This window comes from Acanthopagrus latus, chromosome 15 (genome assembly GCF_904848185.1).
Source record: "Acanthopagrus latus isolate v.2019 chromosome 15, fAcaLat1.1, whole genome shotgun sequence".
NCBI lineage: Eukaryota > Metazoa > Chordata > Actinopteri > Spariformes > Sparidae > Acanthopagrus > Acanthopagrus latus.
The window spans coordinates 15,425,936-15,446,902 of NC_051053.1; the positions used below are offsets into that span (position 1 = coordinate 15,425,936).

The 20,967-nt window shown below is 40.6% G+C and overlaps 1 protein-coding gene across 3 annotated transcripts in view; it reads right to left on the reverse strand.

The window, feature by feature from the left end:
* LOC119033931 (inositol polyphosphate-5-phosphatase A) overlaps window positions 1–20,967 on the reverse strand; it is a 145,606-nt gene that overhangs the window by 57,891 nt on the left and 66,748 nt on the right. For all 3 annotated transcript variants that reach the window (XM_037124548.1, XM_037124549.1, XM_037124550.1), the window contains exons 5-6: window positions 5,018–5,081; window positions 3,006–3,109 (exon numbers count right to left, since the gene is read on the reverse strand). In XM_037124548.1, coding sequence (XP_036980443.1) covers window positions 3,006–3,109; window positions 5,018–5,081 — 168 coding nt within the window. The remainder of the gene's footprint in view (window positions 1–3,005; window positions 3,110–5,017; window positions 5,082–20,967) is intronic.

Sequence of the window (20,967 nt, forward strand, 5' to 3'; positions counted from 1 at the left end):
GTCGTATACTTTATTTATATAAGGCAATGACAAATCCTTATGATGCAATAGTTTTTTGGAGGCGTGTATTACTGCGCCAAACAAATAAATATATTAATGCCCACTGGGGAGGCGGAGAGATTGACGGAACAACGGGAAACGACAAGCCGCCCAGATCCATCATGGCGACCTTTCAAAAGAAATGCGCCCACTATTTTGTCCACTTCCTTCTTATTCAGCATTTCAATTAATGTCCCGGCTTCTCTCCCCTTCACTTACAGCTATAACTCAAGGTGGGATTACGGTAAGAACCGATGTTATGCATATGGAGGGGTTGTCACTTAAATCAGAATCAAACTGAGAAGAGAGGGCGGCGAGTGGGAAGTGTGAATGTTTACCCCAATATTTTATCTAATGGCGGTGAGTTTTGCCACTTTAAAGAGTTGAAACAGAAAGCCATGACGAATATGATTTAGGTTAAATGGAAATGGATCTTTTCAGAGTGTTCAGTAATTTTTTCAGAGAGAAAAAAGGCTTGTTTGGTTTAATTTGTTTAATTTTCTTCTTTATTTTCTGATTGCTGTCTTTCTGAATTGATTGGACAGCACACATTGCACAATAGCTTTAACTCAGGTCAATGTCAAACATTTAACCAGCTTTTAAATTTAGATTTTTTTCTGTGTTTTATTTCAATGTCAACTGAACATATTTGGTTTGTGGACAAAATAAGACATTTGTACACAACATGTGTTGGGTTCTGGGAAATGTGGTGGATCACAATTCTATAGACCAAATCACTGTTTGACGAATTGATAGATTAAAGCTTCTTCTAAAAACATTTACTCTTCGTTTACTGTCATAAATGACAAATAAAGCAACGTTTAGGATGCTGGAACCAGCAGATGCTGACATTTTTACTTGAAAAATGACAAAAATAATTAATCGATTATCAAAATAGTGTGATTAATTTTTTTTTCCATCGATTATCATCTAGTCATTGCAGTCTATAGCAGATAAATCCGCAGTTTCCACTCTGCACATACCTCTGAATGATTTTGTATATATGGACTCATACTTAATGTGCCTGAACCACTGGCACAACTCAAGTGCAGTGACATGTACTGAGTGGCATTTGTTTTTTCTCTTTTAAATACACAACCCAACACACATACGCCAAGCCCTCCCACCATGATGTCATCAGTCCCTTGCTCACTGACACTTTATTAATGGGGGACCGTAAAGGTAAGACACAAGCAGAGAAACACACACATCCGTCTCACAGCGGCCACCTGAGCTGTCTGCTGTCATTCTAGCCTTCCTCTGAGTATTCTGTCTGACGAACTGGGTCAATTCAAATACACATGGCTGTTTTTTTCTACTAATTATAACCATGTTAACAAGATACCTTACCCCTTTGTCTTTTCTGTTAACTTATATCTTCTAGTTGAGGTATCTTTCCACACTTGTTACAAAAATGACTCCACACATCTGGGGCTACATGACCCAAAACTGAGAGCTGAGACTCAACTGGTTTGGGACTCCGTGTGGCATTCTGTCCGGTCCAAGATCCCCATGTAATAGGATTCCTCAAAGCTGCAGATGGATGGCAAATCTAGGCGGTTTCATCTACTAAAAGAGGGCATAAATCACCAGCGGAGGAAGCGGAGACGAGGCAGGGGTTATCACCAGTCTGCCTCCCTCATGAGAGCTTTGCATTAAAGCATTAGTGAAATTAATTCATCTTTCATAAGAGGTTTGAGCAGTATCTGTGATCTATGATAACAACCAATTTCTCACTACGGAGGGGCTGCAGGAGGGGGAGGAGGAGGAGAAAAAAAATACTCGGCGACCCTGATAGACTACACAAATCTGCTCTTTTTAAATGGGCTAACATTATCTGGAGTGCTGCTCTCTGGAGCATCATCCCAGATTCATATCCCAGCCGGGAAAGAGGCATAAATCACGGGGCAAAACTTTTCTCATCTGCCCCCCCCCACCGCCTCCTTTCTCTCTACATCACTCCCCTCATCCCTCTCGCACAGTGCCATGCCAGGTTTGTTTTGTGGTTTTCTTTACTTGTCCTGTTAAACGCAGAACAATGCTTCTGCTGTAATCATGTTAAATGGCTTGGCGCCTCAATCAGTGTAATTGGTTTTAGATCATCTCTGGAATTGGAAAGTGGGGAAAAACCTGAGATGTGAAGATGTTTGTGTGTGTGTGTGTGTGTGTGTGTGTGTGTGTGTGTGTGTGTGTGTGTGTGTGCAAATGCATATGTTTGTGTGTGTACGTCTGGGGTGGCTCAGGGTGGGGAGTCCTGCAGTGTGTGAAAGAGACGGAAATTGGGGGGAAGTGTGTGAAGGGGCCGTATCCATCTGTTTTGCATATATTTGCAGAGGCGGCCGTCGGAGCATGGTTGACAGATGAGTGGGGAGTGCGAGGATGACACACGGGCGGTCGTGCTCTTTATTACTATATCAGCACGGCTATGCTCGGCGCTCAGCTCCCCTCTGATGGCACATCGCGTCTACACCAGGAAACTGAACACAGCGCGGTGAGCATGGGACTGCTCCACGGGAAACGGCAGACACAACGAGGAATCTCTGTTTGATGATTTTAATTTTGTTTGCTGCTTTAACTTCAAATCAAATCAAACATGTGTCACATGACTTCCTTGAAAGCAGAAAAAAAATCAACTGGACTTTAAGACATTTTTTTTAAAAAAGGTACATACTTCCAAAGTAGTGAAAAGGAAAGTTCTATAATGAAAAGACTCTAAACTTAAGGTATTTTACCAGATTTCTTTTGCAATCTTTTCGCAGAATAAAAATCATTAATTAAATGATATGTGCTCAATCTATTTTTCAGTTTAGCAGCTTTATTAAACCTGCAAACTGGTGTGTTAATTTGTCGTGACACGTTTTCGACTCCAGCTGTGATGTCTGTCAGTCCACGTCCCAACAGGAAGCTGTCATTAGACGACAACATCCCCAATCTGTCAGTCAAAGTGTGCTTATCACACTACCCACCTCGGGAAAGTAGTCCTGTGGAAACTTTTCCTTCTCCAGCGAGGGTGTGCTTTCTAGTGTGTCTGAGTAGGTTTCCTTCCCAACCACCTTCTTGAATTTCTTGGCTGAGGAAGAGATGGAGGTAGGATGGAGAAGAAGCGGAGGAGGTAGAGAAAAAGGTAGGGAAACAGTTAGGTTCATTATTGGAGACACCATGTGTGAGTCTGAATCCCCTAATTTAATCAGAGCTGACTGAAAGCCTGAAGGAGCAACTTTGGCTTCATCAGGCAACTGCACCACCTGCTGGTCAGAGTGAAAAACATCTGTATTCAGCTGGAGAGGTTGAGTGTAAGAGGTCACAGCATGGGTAAAATTATAATATAGGTTGTCTCTGATCTCACAGGAAGAGTTTGCTTCATGTTAGGTTCCCTTTGTGTTCACAATAACTGCTTCTCATTTTCACAATATCTACTGCATGTGGGGTACATACGCAACTGAATCGAGAGCCAGTCTGATGATAGAGGGTGCTGTATGTTCGGAGTTAGTCTTCTGCGGTGTTTTAGACTACATAAATACACTTGAGCACGTAAGTAGGACCAAAATGATCACAAGGTCCATAATTAAGCTCAGGAACATGCATTACCGCCAAGGGACTTGATTAAACGCATGTGTGAGGGAGAGTTGGAGTCAGTTAGGGCTGACACAACACACTATATACAAAATCTGAACGAAACAGAGCTGCAATTAATCAATCAATTGTGGCTCCTCTTCTAAGAAAAAATGTCTAAATTTTCTCTTTTTCTTGAAACATTTTTTTCCTATTTTTTTTACTCCTCTGTGACAGTAAACTGAACATCTTTGTGTAGAGGATAAAACAAGATAATTGAAGACATCATCTTGGATTTTGGGAGTCACCAGTCGACATTTTTCACCATTTTCTGACATTTTAAAGACCAAACAATGAATCAAATAACTGAGTAAAGGATAGATGGATTATTTGACCATTAAAATATTCATTATTTGCAGCACTACATGGCAAATATCTACAAAAGTATAGCAATATTAAATACATCTGACTCATTTTATACATCAATATAGTCAGCATTAAAGATCAGCTTATAAAAAGTTATTTTGTCTACTATAATTTTCACACATTTCAAGGCTTGTGGGGACACAATATTAAAATCTGTTTTAAATCGCAGTTTGTTTTTACTTCAGTCTGAGTTTTGTGTTGTACTGTCAACCCTGTTTGAGTATTATACTGACCTGTAAGCTGATTTTTAGACTACTATCACGTCAATCTGTATATCTGTGTTGCTGCAAAACCACCAAAAGAGCAAAAAGTATTTCTTAATGAACATCCATTGGGCCTATATCATGGAATAAAGTCTAAGTGGGACATCTGAGTAAAACAGAGCCATTGTTAATGTTGTTAGTAATATCTGTGCTTTTTCGACCATGACAAGTCAAAATGTCTGCTGGGGAACAACACAATCAACTGATATACACAGAAAGTACAGTAGTTTATGTAACTCTGACTTCTGTCTCAATATATGAATACATGTGTGTACATGAGGGGTGGTCTTCTCCCCTCTCGACCCCTCCCCCGCCTTCGCCCTGTCCTTCACTGGGGTAACTGGTGCTTATGCTGACTTGGGTCTAATAGGAAGCGAGGCGCCTCCACATCTATATCCCTTCTTTAATTAGCGCGGCCGCTGGACCCCGGGGGCCTCTGACATCGCAGGCTGATGAGACCGCCGTAACTGTCCAATAACCCGCCACACACCATTACTGTAGGCCTGAAATCTTATGAATTAAATCCTAATATTAATAAGCATTACCATTCTGTCCCCCTCCCGTTACATTACCCTCAAAGCCAATCTTAGCTCGCTAGTTTTGATGGAAGCGGGAATAGCCTGCAAATGGTTGTGTGTGATATGCAGGGGTGGGATGAGGGGGCAACATGTGAGGATTTCATTTCTAGACATTATTGATGATGTATATGTGGAGGTGTGCTGGAGGGGGGCACTCACCTTTGAAATCAAACTGGTGGATGTTTTTCAAAGACTCGTGGATAAAGTAGAAACTTCCGAGAGCCTGCAAGAGAAGACATATTGGTGAGATTAGACATGTTTGCCATGAAGGATTCCGTACTTTCTTTCTGGAGCTGGATCCGCTCAGGACTGATCAAATCCCTCCCATGATCCCTCCCCAAGATTCTCCCATGAATCTATTATTTAGAACCAGGTTAAGCTAGTGCTGCTCAGCTTTGCTTCCAATTTTGCCCAGTGGTCAATCGTGGTATTGCAGTGAAAAATTCAAGCCCAAAACCATTTTCCCAAAAAGCACCATTACAAAAGAGACATCTAGAAAACTGTTGACAGGAAACTTTAATCTGTAAAAAAAAAAAGGGTAAATCATGACCTTTTCCAGAATAAATTTGCAAAACGTTACTTGAGCCAAGACGAAAAGCTATATAAAAATCAGTGACATCAACATAAATTTGAGTCTGGGCATTGCTGGAACTTGTGGGAAGGGACATCAGGAAAAAAACTACATATACACAGTAATATATATACACAGGTATACATAAACATGTTGGGCATTTTTCAAAATTGTGTCTGTGGGACAGGAGCAACAATTTAGCGATGATAAAATGGATGACATCTTCATATAGCAAGTTTGACATCTGAGATATATTGTCCATCAACTTTAACTAAGTTTGAGCACAAAGCATCAATGACTAAAACCCAGAGCCTTCTCCCTGGGCTTGAAATGGATCTAATACAGGGAATCCAGATACAGCGTCGGAGGCAGAGGCCCGTTTTCCAATGAAAAGTAAGATTACCATAGTTTTTGCATTGTACGGCCGACGTGCTTTCTAGAGACTTCCACTACCAGAGCAGTTAACATCCAGTTTAGCCCTCTGCTAACGTAAACAGGAATAAAACAAAAACAGTGCAGCTCTTCTAGACTTTTCAAATGTTATCATGTCAAATGACTCAAATTCTGAGAGCGAGTCATTTCACTGGGTTGTGACTCTTCTCACTTTTCCTAGGGGCAGGAGTTAAAGCTGGAAGCTAGAAACATTTTTGGGTGTATGTGCCAGGCAGCAATTATTGTTAGACTGACTAGGCACCATGTTTGGGTCCAGATACCAGTTCTGTTAAAAGCCCTTAAGAATCTGGAATGGCTGGAATCTTTGGATTCTAGACATGAAAGTAGGAATATAACTTCCACCAACATTTCCCACCATCTTTGCAAAATTTCCACCCAATTAAGAGCTTTAATTTATCACATCTTTTCTCCAGTTTCCAAGAATCCTGCACGTAACCTTTCAACAATGTTGAGCGTGCGAAGGATTGACCTAATGTGAGAATGCTTGACTAATAAACTGGGCTTAAAGTAGAGAGCCTCACTCTTTAACACACTCCAGAGCACACTTTCCATAGCTCCGCTCAATGGGAAGCCACAAACACTACACACCATCAACTACACAACAACAGGTGCAGCGTGCTCTCAGTACAGTACACTCAGCGCAGTCTCTGTACGCTCCATTCTCGAGCTCACAGTCGTCTAATGTGGCGAGTCAACAATTTGAGCTTTCAAAGGACACATTCAGATGGACTTTTGAATGAGCAAAGATCGACTTCAATAGGCTTAAAATCTTAATTTTCCCTGTGAACAATCAGGAAACTTTCCCAGTCGGGGAACAAGCCAATCAAAGTCTGTGGGAAGAAGCTAGAGTGGTGCAGAGGGGGATTTGATGCGGTTCACAGTCCACTACACTGCTTTCTGTTGCCCTCTTTACATTTAGGGCAAATGGAGGCAAAGCTCAAGCTCAATCCCCTGTGTCTTTGAGATAGCAGACCTTTGGCTTGGGATAATTCTGAGTCTGCCCTCAAAGAGAGAAGCAGAGGGTGGTGGGTAACTTTTGCTATGAAGATCAGAGCGACCACATTGAAACACGGCAAAAAGACAAAGAGAGTTAGACAGCAGCGAGGTAGGAGATCAAAGATAAGGCCAGGTATGTTTCCCATGCCCAGTTACAGTAAAACAAGAAGAGGGATGGAGCGAGGTTGGCGGGGCGGTGATCAAAAGAAGGAGGAGACATCGGTAGAAGAAAAGGCTGTGAGGATGAAGAAGGATTTAGTCTAGAGGGTTTTCCTGCGTTTTCCCTATTGAGGCCGGGCACAGACGCCTCTCCCTGACACACTGGGACAGAGTTTGGGCCCGGCCTCTGCATTATTTATGAGCGCCGGCACATCTTGAGATTAAACATTTGCTGATTTGTCAAAAGCACAAACATGAGGTCCTGCCCATCTCCTTGACATATAAGTTCAGCCGACGGAAAACACTGTCGCACATTTAATTGATGAGAACAGCGGCTGGTGACCCGAACCCACGCTGCGCTCCCCTCCCTTCCTCCCTCATTCCTTCTCCTGCTCTGACGGAGGACAGAGAAAAGGGGAAAAGGAAGGTGGAGGGGGGGGTTGTGTATATGAGAGGGGACGGCGCTGGGCGAAGGCAGGACTCAAGGTCACAGCTTCCCATTGCGAGAGGACGGCTTCCAGGAAGGCCCCGTACACTTATTTGTGCTCGCTTGTCTTTATGTTCTCTTTCACCTTAAAGTGCCAACAACACACTTGGAGACAGAGATGGATAGCAAAACAGGCCGAGGGAGGGAAAGCCGTGCCATTTGTCAAAACGGTGCCACTATGCTAACTGCAGCTGTTTGTGTGAATATTTCAGCGGGTAGTCAAGTAAAAATGACAAGTTTGAAATATGACACATGGGAAATTATGGAGAAAAGAGGATGGATTTCACTCTATTAGAAATTAAACTGCAGGACTGCAATCTCTCCAGAAAATCAATGTACTACTGTAGAAACAATTAGTCAATCAATCAACTGATCCACAGAAAATGAATAAACAAGATTTTTTAGCAAGTGACTCATGTTTTTAAAAAAAATGTTATTTTTTTTATTGAGAACAAGATTCACTGGATCCAGCTACTTGAATATGAATATGCTTTTCTGCTATTCTCTGTTAGTATAGTATACATCTAATATCTTTTGGTTCAAAACTGCTGAGCTAAGAAAAAAGCAATATCATAATTTCACCTGAGGCTTGGGAATTATGTAACAATTAGTCACTAGATTGATTAGCCAACCAAAAAGAAAATGAATTGCAAACTATTTTTACAACTGATTAATAATTTCAGTAATTTTTCAAGCAAAAATGTCAAATATTTTCTCTTTTCAGCTTCCTAAATATAAGGACTTGAATATATTTGTCATTTATGAAATCGAAAGGAGCGTCTTTGGAGTTTCTGACTGTTGGCTGGACAAAATAAGCAATCTGAAGACATCACTTTGGGCTCTGGGAAATTGTGAGGAGCATTTTTTACCTGTTTTTGACAGTTTATAGACAGAAACAATTAATCATGAAAATAATGGTCAGATTAGACAATAATAAAAACTAGTGGTATTTGGCAGAGCTCATACCTCTGCCAAGGCCTTACAGTTCCTTTTAATTATGTCAAGCCTAATCACTCCAAATTCTAAACCATCCATAAAAGCTTAACTATAATTTCAGTCTTCCACATCTCAGACCTGTATCAAATTGTACCTCACTCATATACATACCAGCTTAATACACCTGGTTTTTTTTCATCACAATCTATGCATTAGCTGACTAATTAACTAAAATGTTGAAGAAAGTGAGAAAGACTTCCTGGATCAGTCCCTTTATCTGGATCTGCACCAGAAGTTAAAGGAGTCTGTTCTGGGCTGAGACCCATCCTCTATCCAACTCTTATCTAGTATTTGTGTAATCTTGCTGCAAACATAACCTCCTTAATTGAGGTAATAGTTGTTAGTTGCAGGGAATTTTTCTTGGGAATTTTTCACATGAAATATATGAAAAATAATTGTCCTAAAGAGCACTCTCGATTGCTTAAAGAAAACCTGTGCTGGACCCCAGAACCTGATTAATGATTGCAGGGAGACTTCAACAGCAATCCTCTGCAAATGAAAATAAAAAGCTGACTAAATAAATGAATGATTAAAGCCTTTAAGACTTTAACTCCAAACAGCCACCGTCTCCCTCTCAGTGGAAGCCGGTCTCTCTACAGGCCCCAAGTGCACGGAAAAATGAAATGAATATGACATCAAACAAATGATGAATCAATTTTCAAATAAATGATAAACAACTATGCTTAAGTGGCTATCCGTGTAATCGCAAAAATCTACTTAACCCTCCACCCTAATAAATATTTATTTGACATCGGGGTTCAGAACCTCGCAGCTGCTCTGCTCTCTCTCCTCTCCTCTGCCTCCCTCCTGCACTCTTCATGAAGAAGCTATTATATTAGCGGGGCGCAATTAATCCATTTGTCTCCGTACATGACAGCCTCAAAATATTCATTAGGGCCGGACTGCGCTGACAGGCCATGCTTATCTTTTACCAGTAGCTTTACAATGGCCTGTGTCAAACGTATGTTTGTCACGTCCCTCTTTATTGATTAGCTGCCAGATTCACTTGAAATAATTAAAAGTATATTTTACATATTTATAAACCCCACTGCCATGGCGGCTACTTAATTTTCCATTAGTAAAATGCAGTCTATTAAGTGCAGCATGAAGGCCGCGGGGGAGGTAAGGGGAAATGAGTAATCACCATAATTGTAGACAGAAAGACAATAACCACGCCATAAAAGCTGGGCTTTATGACTCGTTCTGGCAATGCTATCTCTTATCACAAGTTGTATTGGCTACACAGCTCACAGATAAGGGCACACTGACGCGACGGAGGCTCAACTCACTGTCCGCGTGTGTGTGTGTGTTCGTGTGCAGTTGACATTTCCGAAAACCCCAGCAGATACGGGCTGAACAAGTCCCAATAGACTGGCCGGTGGAAAATAGAGACTTGAGAGCTGCAGTACATAGCCTGCATACTTTGCTCCGCTGAATGCTTTATCGATACCGAGGGCTGCAAAAATTAGTTCTGGCCGATGAAGAGAAGCAGGAATTCTGTGACCTCTGAATAGATTTTCTGCGTTTAATGTGAAAAATGAGCCATAAAGCAAACATAAAAGTAATAATTTTTCTTCAAGGTCTCACCTCCAATCTGTGCTAAGAGAGAGTGGCTAGTCCCAGGAGAGGTGACACATACACACTCCGGTGTCATCACAGTGTCACTGTACAACTTCTGAGGGTAATGTTCTGCTGTCCCCCAGACACTAGCAAAGTGCACGCTTATGGGTTTGTGGAGCGGAGCTGCGTGTTCAATGAAGGTTTTAATGGGAAAATAGATGATGCGCTCGTGAAGCACTTTAACTAGGGAAGCTCACTCAGAAGATGTGAACTGTGGCAGAATATGATGGTTTTTATTAAGATATTATTATTATCCTTTATTTTTAAACTGTTCAGGTTGAATGAATACAATTGAATTTTATAGATGAATTTTGTACAACAAGATGTTGTATTTCTAAGTGATAACTGGATCCTTTAAATGATACTGTCGATCTTTCATTGTGGGAACAGAAGTTAGTACCTGCCATGCACATCAGGAGATAAATTCTCTTTGAATGGGGAAGGATACAATCCCTGTGGTCTTATGGTCAAGGATTTATTTTTCAAACCAAAACCTAACTAATCAGCATTACATACAGTATAAGATAATACACAATATTATATCAGTACACAATACTATGTCCGGTATTGAGGGGTTTCTGTGTGTGTTTCTGGACTGTTTCTATCCCAGTTTATTTTTATTTTATTTTTTTTAAATCTATTTCTGGTGGTGTTTTGTTGACCCATAAGCATAATAATTTTTTGTTAACGTACAGGTTGAAATTTTTGCACATACCAGAAATTATAATATTTAACTTTTAACTGGAAACTGGACACAAGCAGCAAAAGCCATCAGTTAGCCGAGGTAATCTAAGTCACTTTATTTGTCTGTTTTTACGCTTAAAATTCCCCAAATCCCGTTTTTTTAGTAAGTATTTGGTGGTTTTCTTAGTTTTCATACCTAATCATATCTTTCTATATTTTTCATTCTTACTTTGTCATTGGTGATATGTTGTGGCTTAATTCTTGTGACAAATGTACTTTTTCTAAGTCACTTTGGACAAAAGCATCTGTTAAATGCCCTAAATGTAATTCTTAATTTGTATTATTGTTCTTAATTGAATATCTCATAGTTTTGGACTAATAGTTTGACAAAAATAGCAATCTCAACATCTAGTCGAAAATATAAAATAACCAGTCGTTGCAGCCCTAATGCAGCCCTAATGTGCTGACGATCACTCTAGGTCTCAGCTGAAACAAAGCTTAAGTCTTTATGTAAAATGTGATTTTCAACAACAAACCATTTGGGTGACAATCTTTATCATTATCATTCCTTTTAAAAATGTTGACGTTTCAAGATCTTAGAAATCAATTCAGTGAATAGAGTGTCATTATAGGCTGAGATCAAATGGTCAAACTATGAAAATAAGGTAATTTGTATAACCACTGTAACAGAAATACCCTTTGACAACATTTCCTCTAAGCCGATACAGTACCAGTATCTTGGTGTTTGATTACAGGCTTGTTATGGCCACCTCAGAGAAATATCTCCTCTGGGTTTTCTGTGGCATTTTGCCCTCCAGACAGCAGGGACAAAATGGGCTGTTTTCCAGTTTATATCTCATCGCTCAGAAATCCCCAGAGTCCCCTCATCTGTCAAATCACGAGTGATGCCACACGTCCGCATAAAGCTGCACATAGAAACATGACTACAAAAAACAACACCCATGTGTGCACAGCACACACACACAGTCTTATCGGAAAAGGTCAATCAGATGTGCTGTCATGATGAAATGGTGTTGCGATATATCAGAAACACATGCTGCGTCAAAACAGCTTAGAGGAGGAGGCAGAGACATAAGCTCTGACTAATAGGTACATGATATCCTCATTAGTCACTAAGCACCAGCATTCATACATTCTAGACCTACTCCAAATCAAAGTGTAAAGGCTGAATCCTCTGGCAGACAATAGAGCAGCATGCTCTGTGCTCTGACAGCCACTGAATGTAAGAACCCACATATCATGATCAGCCCTCTGTGTCCCAGCAAGGGAGCCATTGATATGCAGGATTGGGGGCTAAAAGAGCACCTTCACAGGAGCCTCTCTGCACAAATCTCCAATACTGCACAAACAGCCTGTTTGTCATCCCCGGCAAGGAAAACACCCCGGCACAAAAGTGAGCAGCATCAATAGAGATGGCGTGCTTTTTCCGCCCAGAGATACAGATGGAGAAGCCTTAGTATTTTCTACCCCTCCTGAGCCCACCACCCACCCCGGGCTGCCATATGTGTTTGCCAAGGCCCTCTCCCAGTGCCATTGATTGAGTATTCAGAGTATTGAGCCACAGTGTCTATTATTCATCGGCTGCCTGGAAGGCCTGACTGGATACACAGACAAAACTCTCATTAAAACTTCCTCTGTCACTTCCTGTGATTTGAAAGCGGCCTGAGTGTTGGAGCCATCCGTCACGTCCTGAAGGAGCCCTTGTCTCCAGGGTGTGTGTTCGTGTGTGTGTTAGGAGGTATAGGTAAAAAACAGAGGGAAGGAATTAGACTGTTCGGAGATATACTAAAAGGAAACATGTTAACATAAATGTACTCATTTATTTCACAATAATTAAGATTTAAGTTTAGCTTACTCTGCTTAATGCTCTTCTGCTGCCCCCATGAGGGACCTCATGAGCAAACCTTGGAAGAAAATTGGTTTATGGTAAAGTAGGACTGGTATTGATCCCTTACAATTAAAACAAGAAGAGCAGATCCAGACCACCTGAACCTCATTTTGAGTGGGATTGTGACTACAGTGGATAATACTGATCTGCAGCATCAAAATATGGTCAGATAAAGCTTTCATACAGAAGTGCTGTAATAATTCTATAACATTTGCTTACAAAATCAACAGAACTAAGATTCTTTAGGATTGCTAGCAGCTCTGCAAGGATGGAATGGTCACTGCAAAGAAAACCAAATACATAATTAAATCAGATTGATAAACCAAAGTTCTGGGCAAAATAAAGTTTTGACCTGATGATGAATAAAGTGATCAACATTTCACACTGAACTACAGCCCAACAGATAGCATCAGCTAGTATTGGTTAATCACATATATATTGTGTGGGTGTATATGTTGTTCAATATGAGGCAAAATGAAAACCAATTTTTAGAGAATATAATTCAGAAAAAAAGCTTGGGGTGTTTTCTGATTATTAAGTTACCGGTGCGTTCATCAATTGTTTGATGACAATATTTGAGACGACAAAGTGTGTGAAAATTGGCCAATATATCAATATTGTTGTCAGTCTGCTAGAAAGTCAGGGCTGACTCTTACAGACATACAGATATTTCACTGAATAAGTGAAATTCTGACTTGTTAGGTGATTGTTGGGGACATAAGGGTTCCCCCTTTGGTCTAGATTGACAGCTATTGGGTGGATTACCGTGACATTCTGTACATACTTTCATGTTCTCCAGAGTGATGGACTGACAGACCATCCAACATTACCATCCCTAGATCCACAATCAGAAACCACTGTATTTAGTGAATTTTCCAAACCCAATTTCAATCCATCCATTTAATGATTGTCTATTTCAAGTGAACCCCCACTGCCATACGGATCAGTTATGATACCTGTTATTTTAGCTCTGTAGACTCCTTTTGGCAGAGTGTTTCCGGGCTTCCACTTCATTATTCTAAAATCTCCCAGAATGCAGAGCGACATGTGCTCATGATTGATCTCAAAACCACTGATTTTATTTTCCTTTGAGGAAAATATTATGGATGGGTCTAAACAAGGCATAATTGGCCAAACCCACGGCAGCGCCTGACCTGCCAACAATCCAGACCCACTCCCAAGGTTGGCTGCCTCACTGGGAAATATTGTGCATTAATTTCATTTAGTCTCCCCTCCAACATTCAATGGTAGAAGTTAATTAAATTGCTTGTCCATTGTGTTCATCCACTTACAAAGTTAATGATATTGTGCCGGGGAATTAAAGAGCGTTTTATAAAGCGCACGGGATGGGAGCTGGCAGGCACTACATTGCCCAGTTGAACCCTGTCAGTCGGCGGGCTTCTGGACCCCCTAATTAGCGGTGAAATGGATGCTTCCATCTGCCAATTTCCTGCCACGCTCATCAGTCGTGCAGTCGCTCCTCTAACCTGCCCGGCAGAGGGGTCTAAAGCAATAAAACCATCACAGCAATGACATTCAACAAAAAAGAAAAGTGAATACGCGTATACATTATATGACTCAGACTTTGAAAGAGCTTCTTATAATGCCTGGAGGGTTTTATTTTTTTGCTCTAGGCCACATCATTGGCTTCTTCAGCATAATGCAGACGGAAGAGTTTGATAACTTTGTTAAAAATGTTTGATACACACGGTAACAGCTCTGTTTTCAGAATGGGTGGTTTGAATAAATTTCGTCTGATAGATCAATAAAAAAGAAATGTGGTGGGGCACATTTTAGTGTAATACATGCTGTACGGTACGACTCCAATCCTTATTAAAGAAGAAGGAAAGAAAGAGAATCTAAATTCAATGCATCATCTCTGCACAGTCGCCTATTTCCACAAAGGTAGCAGTGGCCTGTTCACTACAAAGAATGATTAATGCTCATATATATTCTAGCTGCGTATTTACTAATACCATGTTGCTACTTCAGCAGCTTTTAACGAGGACATAAAAACAGAGGATCAAACTAAATGGGATTACACCTGTGGGGCCTTTGCTGCCACTGACCTCTTGAGGAGGCTGTCCTTTGCATGGCAGAGCAGTCTGTAAATTCATAGTGAAAGGGAATTAAATGAAGCCATGGTGAGGGCGTTTATGCTTGCCGCCTGACAAAGGTACAACTCACACATGAGATCAGCTAAAGCCAGTGGTTGATGGATGCTTGCCAGATTAAAATGTTACTCCTTCTGGTGTCATTCAAGTATCAGGTTACGAGAAGTTAAGTTTACTGACATATTATCATTATTTGAGTAAATGATGGGACTCTGAACCTGATTTTGGCCCTAGTGTAATCCCAAGTCAATATCACCTGTTGATCATATTTGGATCTGACTGAGAACCTGAGGACATGCTGCAGTATAGAGTTGTACATCACAAGGTAGACATGCCCAAAGGAATAACCAGATTTATGGTCAACTTCACTCTAAATTGGACCATAATTTATTAAATGAATGTCATGTGCTACTGAAGAAGAACTGAAACTAATGATTGAGACAAAAAACTAATTAGGAAACTCTTCACTGAGGTAATAAATAAAGTGGGAAGTAGTGTAATTTTCCCATAAACTTACATACAATCAGACTTTTTGAAACCATTGGAGTTGCCTCTGCTTACTATTAGAAAGCATGCAGGTTTAAGGCACCTCAAAATTAGCTTAATTTGTCCGACACAAAAGCTACAATCATATTTTATACAGTCGAAGTTTGAGGCTAAAACTAATCTTAAAGGGGCACTACACAATTTTTACACATAAAAGTTTGATCTACTTGTCATGATAAGTACTGCTTGGCCTGTGGTAACAGTTGTATAATATCTACAGTGAGTCTGAGGAGCGTTATGAAGTTTAAGAAAAATGACCCTCATAATGTCATTCCTCGACTCTAAACAGGCAGTTGTTGTTATCACGAGTCCATTGATATATTTTTTCCAACTCTTTAACCTATTAAATTTAAATTGGTTAACAGAATGCCAAAAATAGTTACACGCTATGCCCATTGCATAGTTTATCCAACAAAAGATGAAATCAGCTAAAGTTTCATTTGTTCGAATTAGTTCACACTGCACATTCAAGGGATGTGCCTGGTAAGATGTAATTTAAAATGTTAGATACGACAATTTCAAGACAACTAAAAATCCAAAAGACTACTACGTGGTTATTGGCTTTCAAAACATAACATGAGTGAAGTGGAGCAGAGGTCAGGCTAGCTTTTTCTGAGGTTTTCTAGGTTTTTATTAAGCTCTGGCAAAAGGGATTCTCCTGACTAATAAGAAGGTAATGAAGAACTAATAGAAACATTATTATGCTTATAGTTTAGATACATTCTGACAAGCTGCAGTATGTTGATGGTATCGCATGTTGCCACAGAGACATAAGCAATATATTTTCAATGGCTCACAAGGTCATAAGGACCTTGTATGCATATTATGTATCCTCTGTGTTAAAAAAAGTGTTTTAACCTAATTAAACAGCAATGTCAAGACTGCTTTGTTGTGTCGCATGCTCTGGTGAATTGAAGCTGACTAGAGCAGTTGAAAAAAATCAAGCAGAACACTTTTAAGGTCAAACCAACCCAATGATTGAGACACAGCTATGTAAGATTGTTCTGTAACTTTGTAATAAAGCTCACATCAAAACACTGCACGGCGCAATTTAATTATGACAGAACCGCAACTAATACTAAAACAGGATGTGCCATTTATCCAATGACACTTGTAGTTCTACAGGAGATTTTATGACTTTCCCCCGCTAACAAGGTCAGCTTGTCAACGTTAAGTGTATCAGACATCTGTAATTGGGCATGAAAAGACCTTTCTTCTTTCTTCACAGGAAAATAATGTTTTCAAAGCAATCTTCAAATAAACCGCTAGTGTTGGAGGCCAGCATGGTAAAAGGCCACTTTCTTTAAATAATTACGCTGTCTGGTCCTGACAAAATCATCGTTTTAAAAGGGAATATGAAGATGATGAATATTTGCGTTATTAGATTGTTCCCAAAGATGAAAAATCAAAGTCAGAACAATTGAGGTATCCATTAGTAATTAAAGTGACATTACCTCCTCTCCATTTTCGCAGGCCGCTGCTTGGTTGCCAGAGCCATTATTCAATTGTTTCGGATGCTGGGGGATAAAATGGCTTTAATATACTTAGGCTCATTAATGTAAATCATATTTGGCTATGGATGTCCAATAATCAAAAAGAATATTTCAACTTGTAATTCCCCATCTGTAAAAGTATTCCCATTAGGGGAAGAGGCCCATGCAAATGACAGGTCTTTGAGCTCATTGATTTTTTTTTTCATCTCTGCATTTTGGAAAAGGCTGCTAATGTTGTCATGGACTGTTCATCAATCTATATTATTATCTGATTTAATATTACGCCTATTCATGTGTCCTCAATTGTGAAAGAATTGATTGAATTAGCATCATACAGGCTTGTAGGGAGAATGGAAGCAATATAATTTTAACTGATTGCTGCGGTTAAATAAAGACTGTAAAGAAGTTTGAAAAGTTTTTCATGAAAGCACAACTTGTCTACTTCCTTTTAATGAAGACTTTTTAAACAATTTACTGCATTTGCAGAGGGGAAGCACATGTGCACACACAAGTCAACATCTGGGGTGAAGTGATCAGTGACACAAGGAACTTTCGATGTGAAATAATCAGTATTGAGCAAACTCAACCCTCCCAAAGGACGCCTGGGATAGCTGTCAGTGCTGTGATGTCAGCTGGAAAAGTAATCAGTCAGCTTCTGTCCAGAAGCAGCTCTGATTCTGTCCCCATCCCATACTGCCTGTGGCTTGCTCATGTGGCCTTGTAATGACAAAGTGGTATCCTTGGCTGCCCAATGAGATACAGCTCTATTGCTGAGTCCCATAATGAAATATATTAGTTTTCTGCATCTAAGTGGCATTACTTTGTCACTTGTGAGACGAATTTATCAGGAAGGTCCTCATTTCTCTGTATCAAGAGCCCTTCCTCCTCCCTTAGTACAAACACAACTCTTCCCAAATGAAGGCAACATCGTCTAGATCATGAGCCATCTCGTGAAACATCTATAAAATACGACAGCTTCCACGACTCAGGGACAATCGATGGCGGTCTACAGTATCTCCTCAGGCCCAGAGGCCACGAGAGAGAAAGAGAGAGAGCGAGAAAGAGGGAGAGAGAGAGAGAGCTCGTCTGAAGATCAAGCTGAGGAGTCACCCCATCAGAGCAGAGGTTTCAGTTTTGAGGTCGCGTTCAGAAAAATCATTTTTCCCCCCCTAGATGTATAAAAAAAAATAAGCAGCTTTCTGTCTGTGTTCTGTCTGGGTATGAGCAAAGGCGTTCTCTGAGCACAACAGTGACCACAGGACCGTGAAGCTTTAGAGGAGTCTGCAAAAACACACGCAGCGGCTCGTCTTAGGCTAAGACGCCCGTCCGGTGGCTCTTTGTGGCCCTCTTTGTCTTTATGTAAAAACCAATGCTCGCCAATGATGTGTTATGTAAAATTCCCAGAGGCTTGATTTAAATGGTTGGATATCCTCCATGCTAGCTTAGTTATACTCCAGTGCATCGCCCCTAAGAGCACATGGACGCTGCATGAAAAGCAAATGTAAATGCAGCCTCAGCTTCTTAGATAACAAGAAATTATGTCATGGGGTTTTTTTTCCTCTTATTGTATTATTATAATAATAAATAAAAAAGAGTGAACAACGGAGGACTTTTCCTGCGCAGATGTTTCTTTTTTATCCGTACAATCGCAGCATCCGGCCTTTCCCGTGGCCCCTCTTGAAAGACAGCTTTAAGTTGTGAGTGAGCAGAGGTCCGGTGCCAGGGGCAAGAGTGGCAGCAGACCAACGTCTGCTCTCCTGTAAATATCACACCCACAGAAATGTGGGAAGAAAAGAGGATTTGGAGGGGCCCATGCAGATATGCAACAAGGCTCCTGGGTCGCCCCTTTGTGTGCTCGACAGATGACCAGGTGGTACTGTATTGTATATCATTTGGTCACGAGGCAGCAGAGAAAAATAAGCAATGTACAGTGCATCTGTTACATCTGATTGACTCAATAATAGCCCTGACTTTGGCTTTGCAGTGCTATCCCTGTTTAGCAGTTGCTGTGTACAAAAAAAGGGGAAAAAACATTTTTTTGTTGTGGCCAGCATTTGCCAAGGCTATGTACTTGCCATTGTCAAAAAACATTTCTATAAATACATGAAAATGTGAATAGTCTGAAGGGGTAGATCTTTGCTTCATTACTGAGACACACTAAAAGCTCTAGTCTAGTCTAGTCTAGTTGTTCCAAAAAAACGTACAGCATGAGAAGTAGAGTCTACTACCTAAGTGCTGGTCTTAGGGTTTTACGGACTTACTAACTAGCCAGCGGGCCATTCTACAAGCCATCTGTTGCCAAATTAATGGCAACTTTAAACCACGACCAACTTCTAGCTCCTATCCAATGTGTTAGCGAGTATACACAACTAAGACGTCTGAAAAAATAAAGTAAGCGGACTTGGTACTGTACAAAGTTACAATCTGAACTGGTCTGTTTGTAAATACAGCGGTCTACACAAATGAGCAGACAAGAGTTAGCTGTTTGTGTGTAACGTTAGTTTACTGCTAGCTTGGAGCCAGCGATCATGACATTTTATTTCATAGGCATACTATAGTACATGTCAATACAAAAACTTTTTCCTCCAAAACATAGGTGGAACCAATAACAAATGAAGGCTCTGCTCCAACAGTTAAAGCAACACAGTGGAGGTATTATTTGATTATTTAAACATGCGTTTGACAAGACTACATCTTTGCTGTACAAAAAAGGCCATTTCAACTCTGTTTTTACTGCACATTTTTACCTCAACTTGTCGCGGAACCCGATACTTGACACACTCCAGGTCTAGACAGTCAACCAGCTGTGTTACCAGAAATATTGGCTCTTCTCTCCAACAATTATCCATAGATGAGAAGATTCAAATCTCGGTAGCCAAGCATTCTGAGAAATGCCTCATTTCCAGCTGGCCAAAGAGTGCTTTGAAATGTGTTTTTTTTTCTTTTCAGAAATGTAATTAGCCAGTTAAAATTAAGAGCACAAATTTAACTGAAAGTGCATAACATCCAATCTAATTAGAGGGCTCTTTAATGAGCTGGTAATTAGCTACAGCATGGTGCACACAGGGTGCCTTTGTAGCTTGAACTTGTGCAGGGACCCTGCTGACTGGGGCACCCTTTGTGTTAGATTGGTTCCCACTTGGGAAGCATTACTCACTGAAATATGGTTATGCTTTGCTTATAAGACACCATTTGGTTATTTTCTGGGGTGAAGGAATTGAAACCATATGTTTTTCTCCACCGTTGGCCTGCTTTCAAGACCACAAATATAAATACATATAACAACAAGGGCAATACACCCAACCAACATTGGTGTGAGTGATTGTAGTCAATATATGAGCCTGTATATTTGCTCGATCAATCATAGGAGATGCATTTTGGTGTGTGCATGGAACAGCGCTGAGACAATACATCATAAGCTGTTGCGCGCTCCGCCCTCAAACAAACGCACAGTAAGTTTCATCAGGCAGACTCTGGAGATGCCGTAGCCGCACGCTGCCTTTGCGTTTGCCCAGCAACGCCCCTCATCTGCTGAGGCCTGTCTACCTCTGACCTCCAGAACCTCACAGCGACTGCATTAATTTTCCTTACAAAAATCAATCGGCCGAGGAATGGGACAAGGAGGAAGGCCCTCGTTATTACACCAGGCGGGACACGCCCTCTGACTGGGAGTGTACGGCTGTTTTTATAGGTAATAGTTTAACGGGGGGTGGCTGCTAGCGGACAAAGGGATTGCTCATTTCCCCTGACCCCATAGATGAGTCATTCCAAATAAATGTACACATGCCTCAATTCACATCATTTGATAATGAGGACTTAAGATAATTTCGGGGTTACTTGATGTGAAGTTGTTCTCTGTTACTCACAAGAAAGGAAAAGCATATGAGATTAATTTGTATGGAAAGATGTCAATGGAGTGTTGGTGTTTGAGAAGGAAAACAATGCATTCAGTCAAGGGCAAGAGAGGGCATATGACTGCAAATTCCCAGCCATGTGGCTGTTTCATTTTTGTTTGTCTATTTATATGCTGCCTAGCCGAACAGACTCACAAACATTCCCCAAAATCAGATTAGGAAATTAT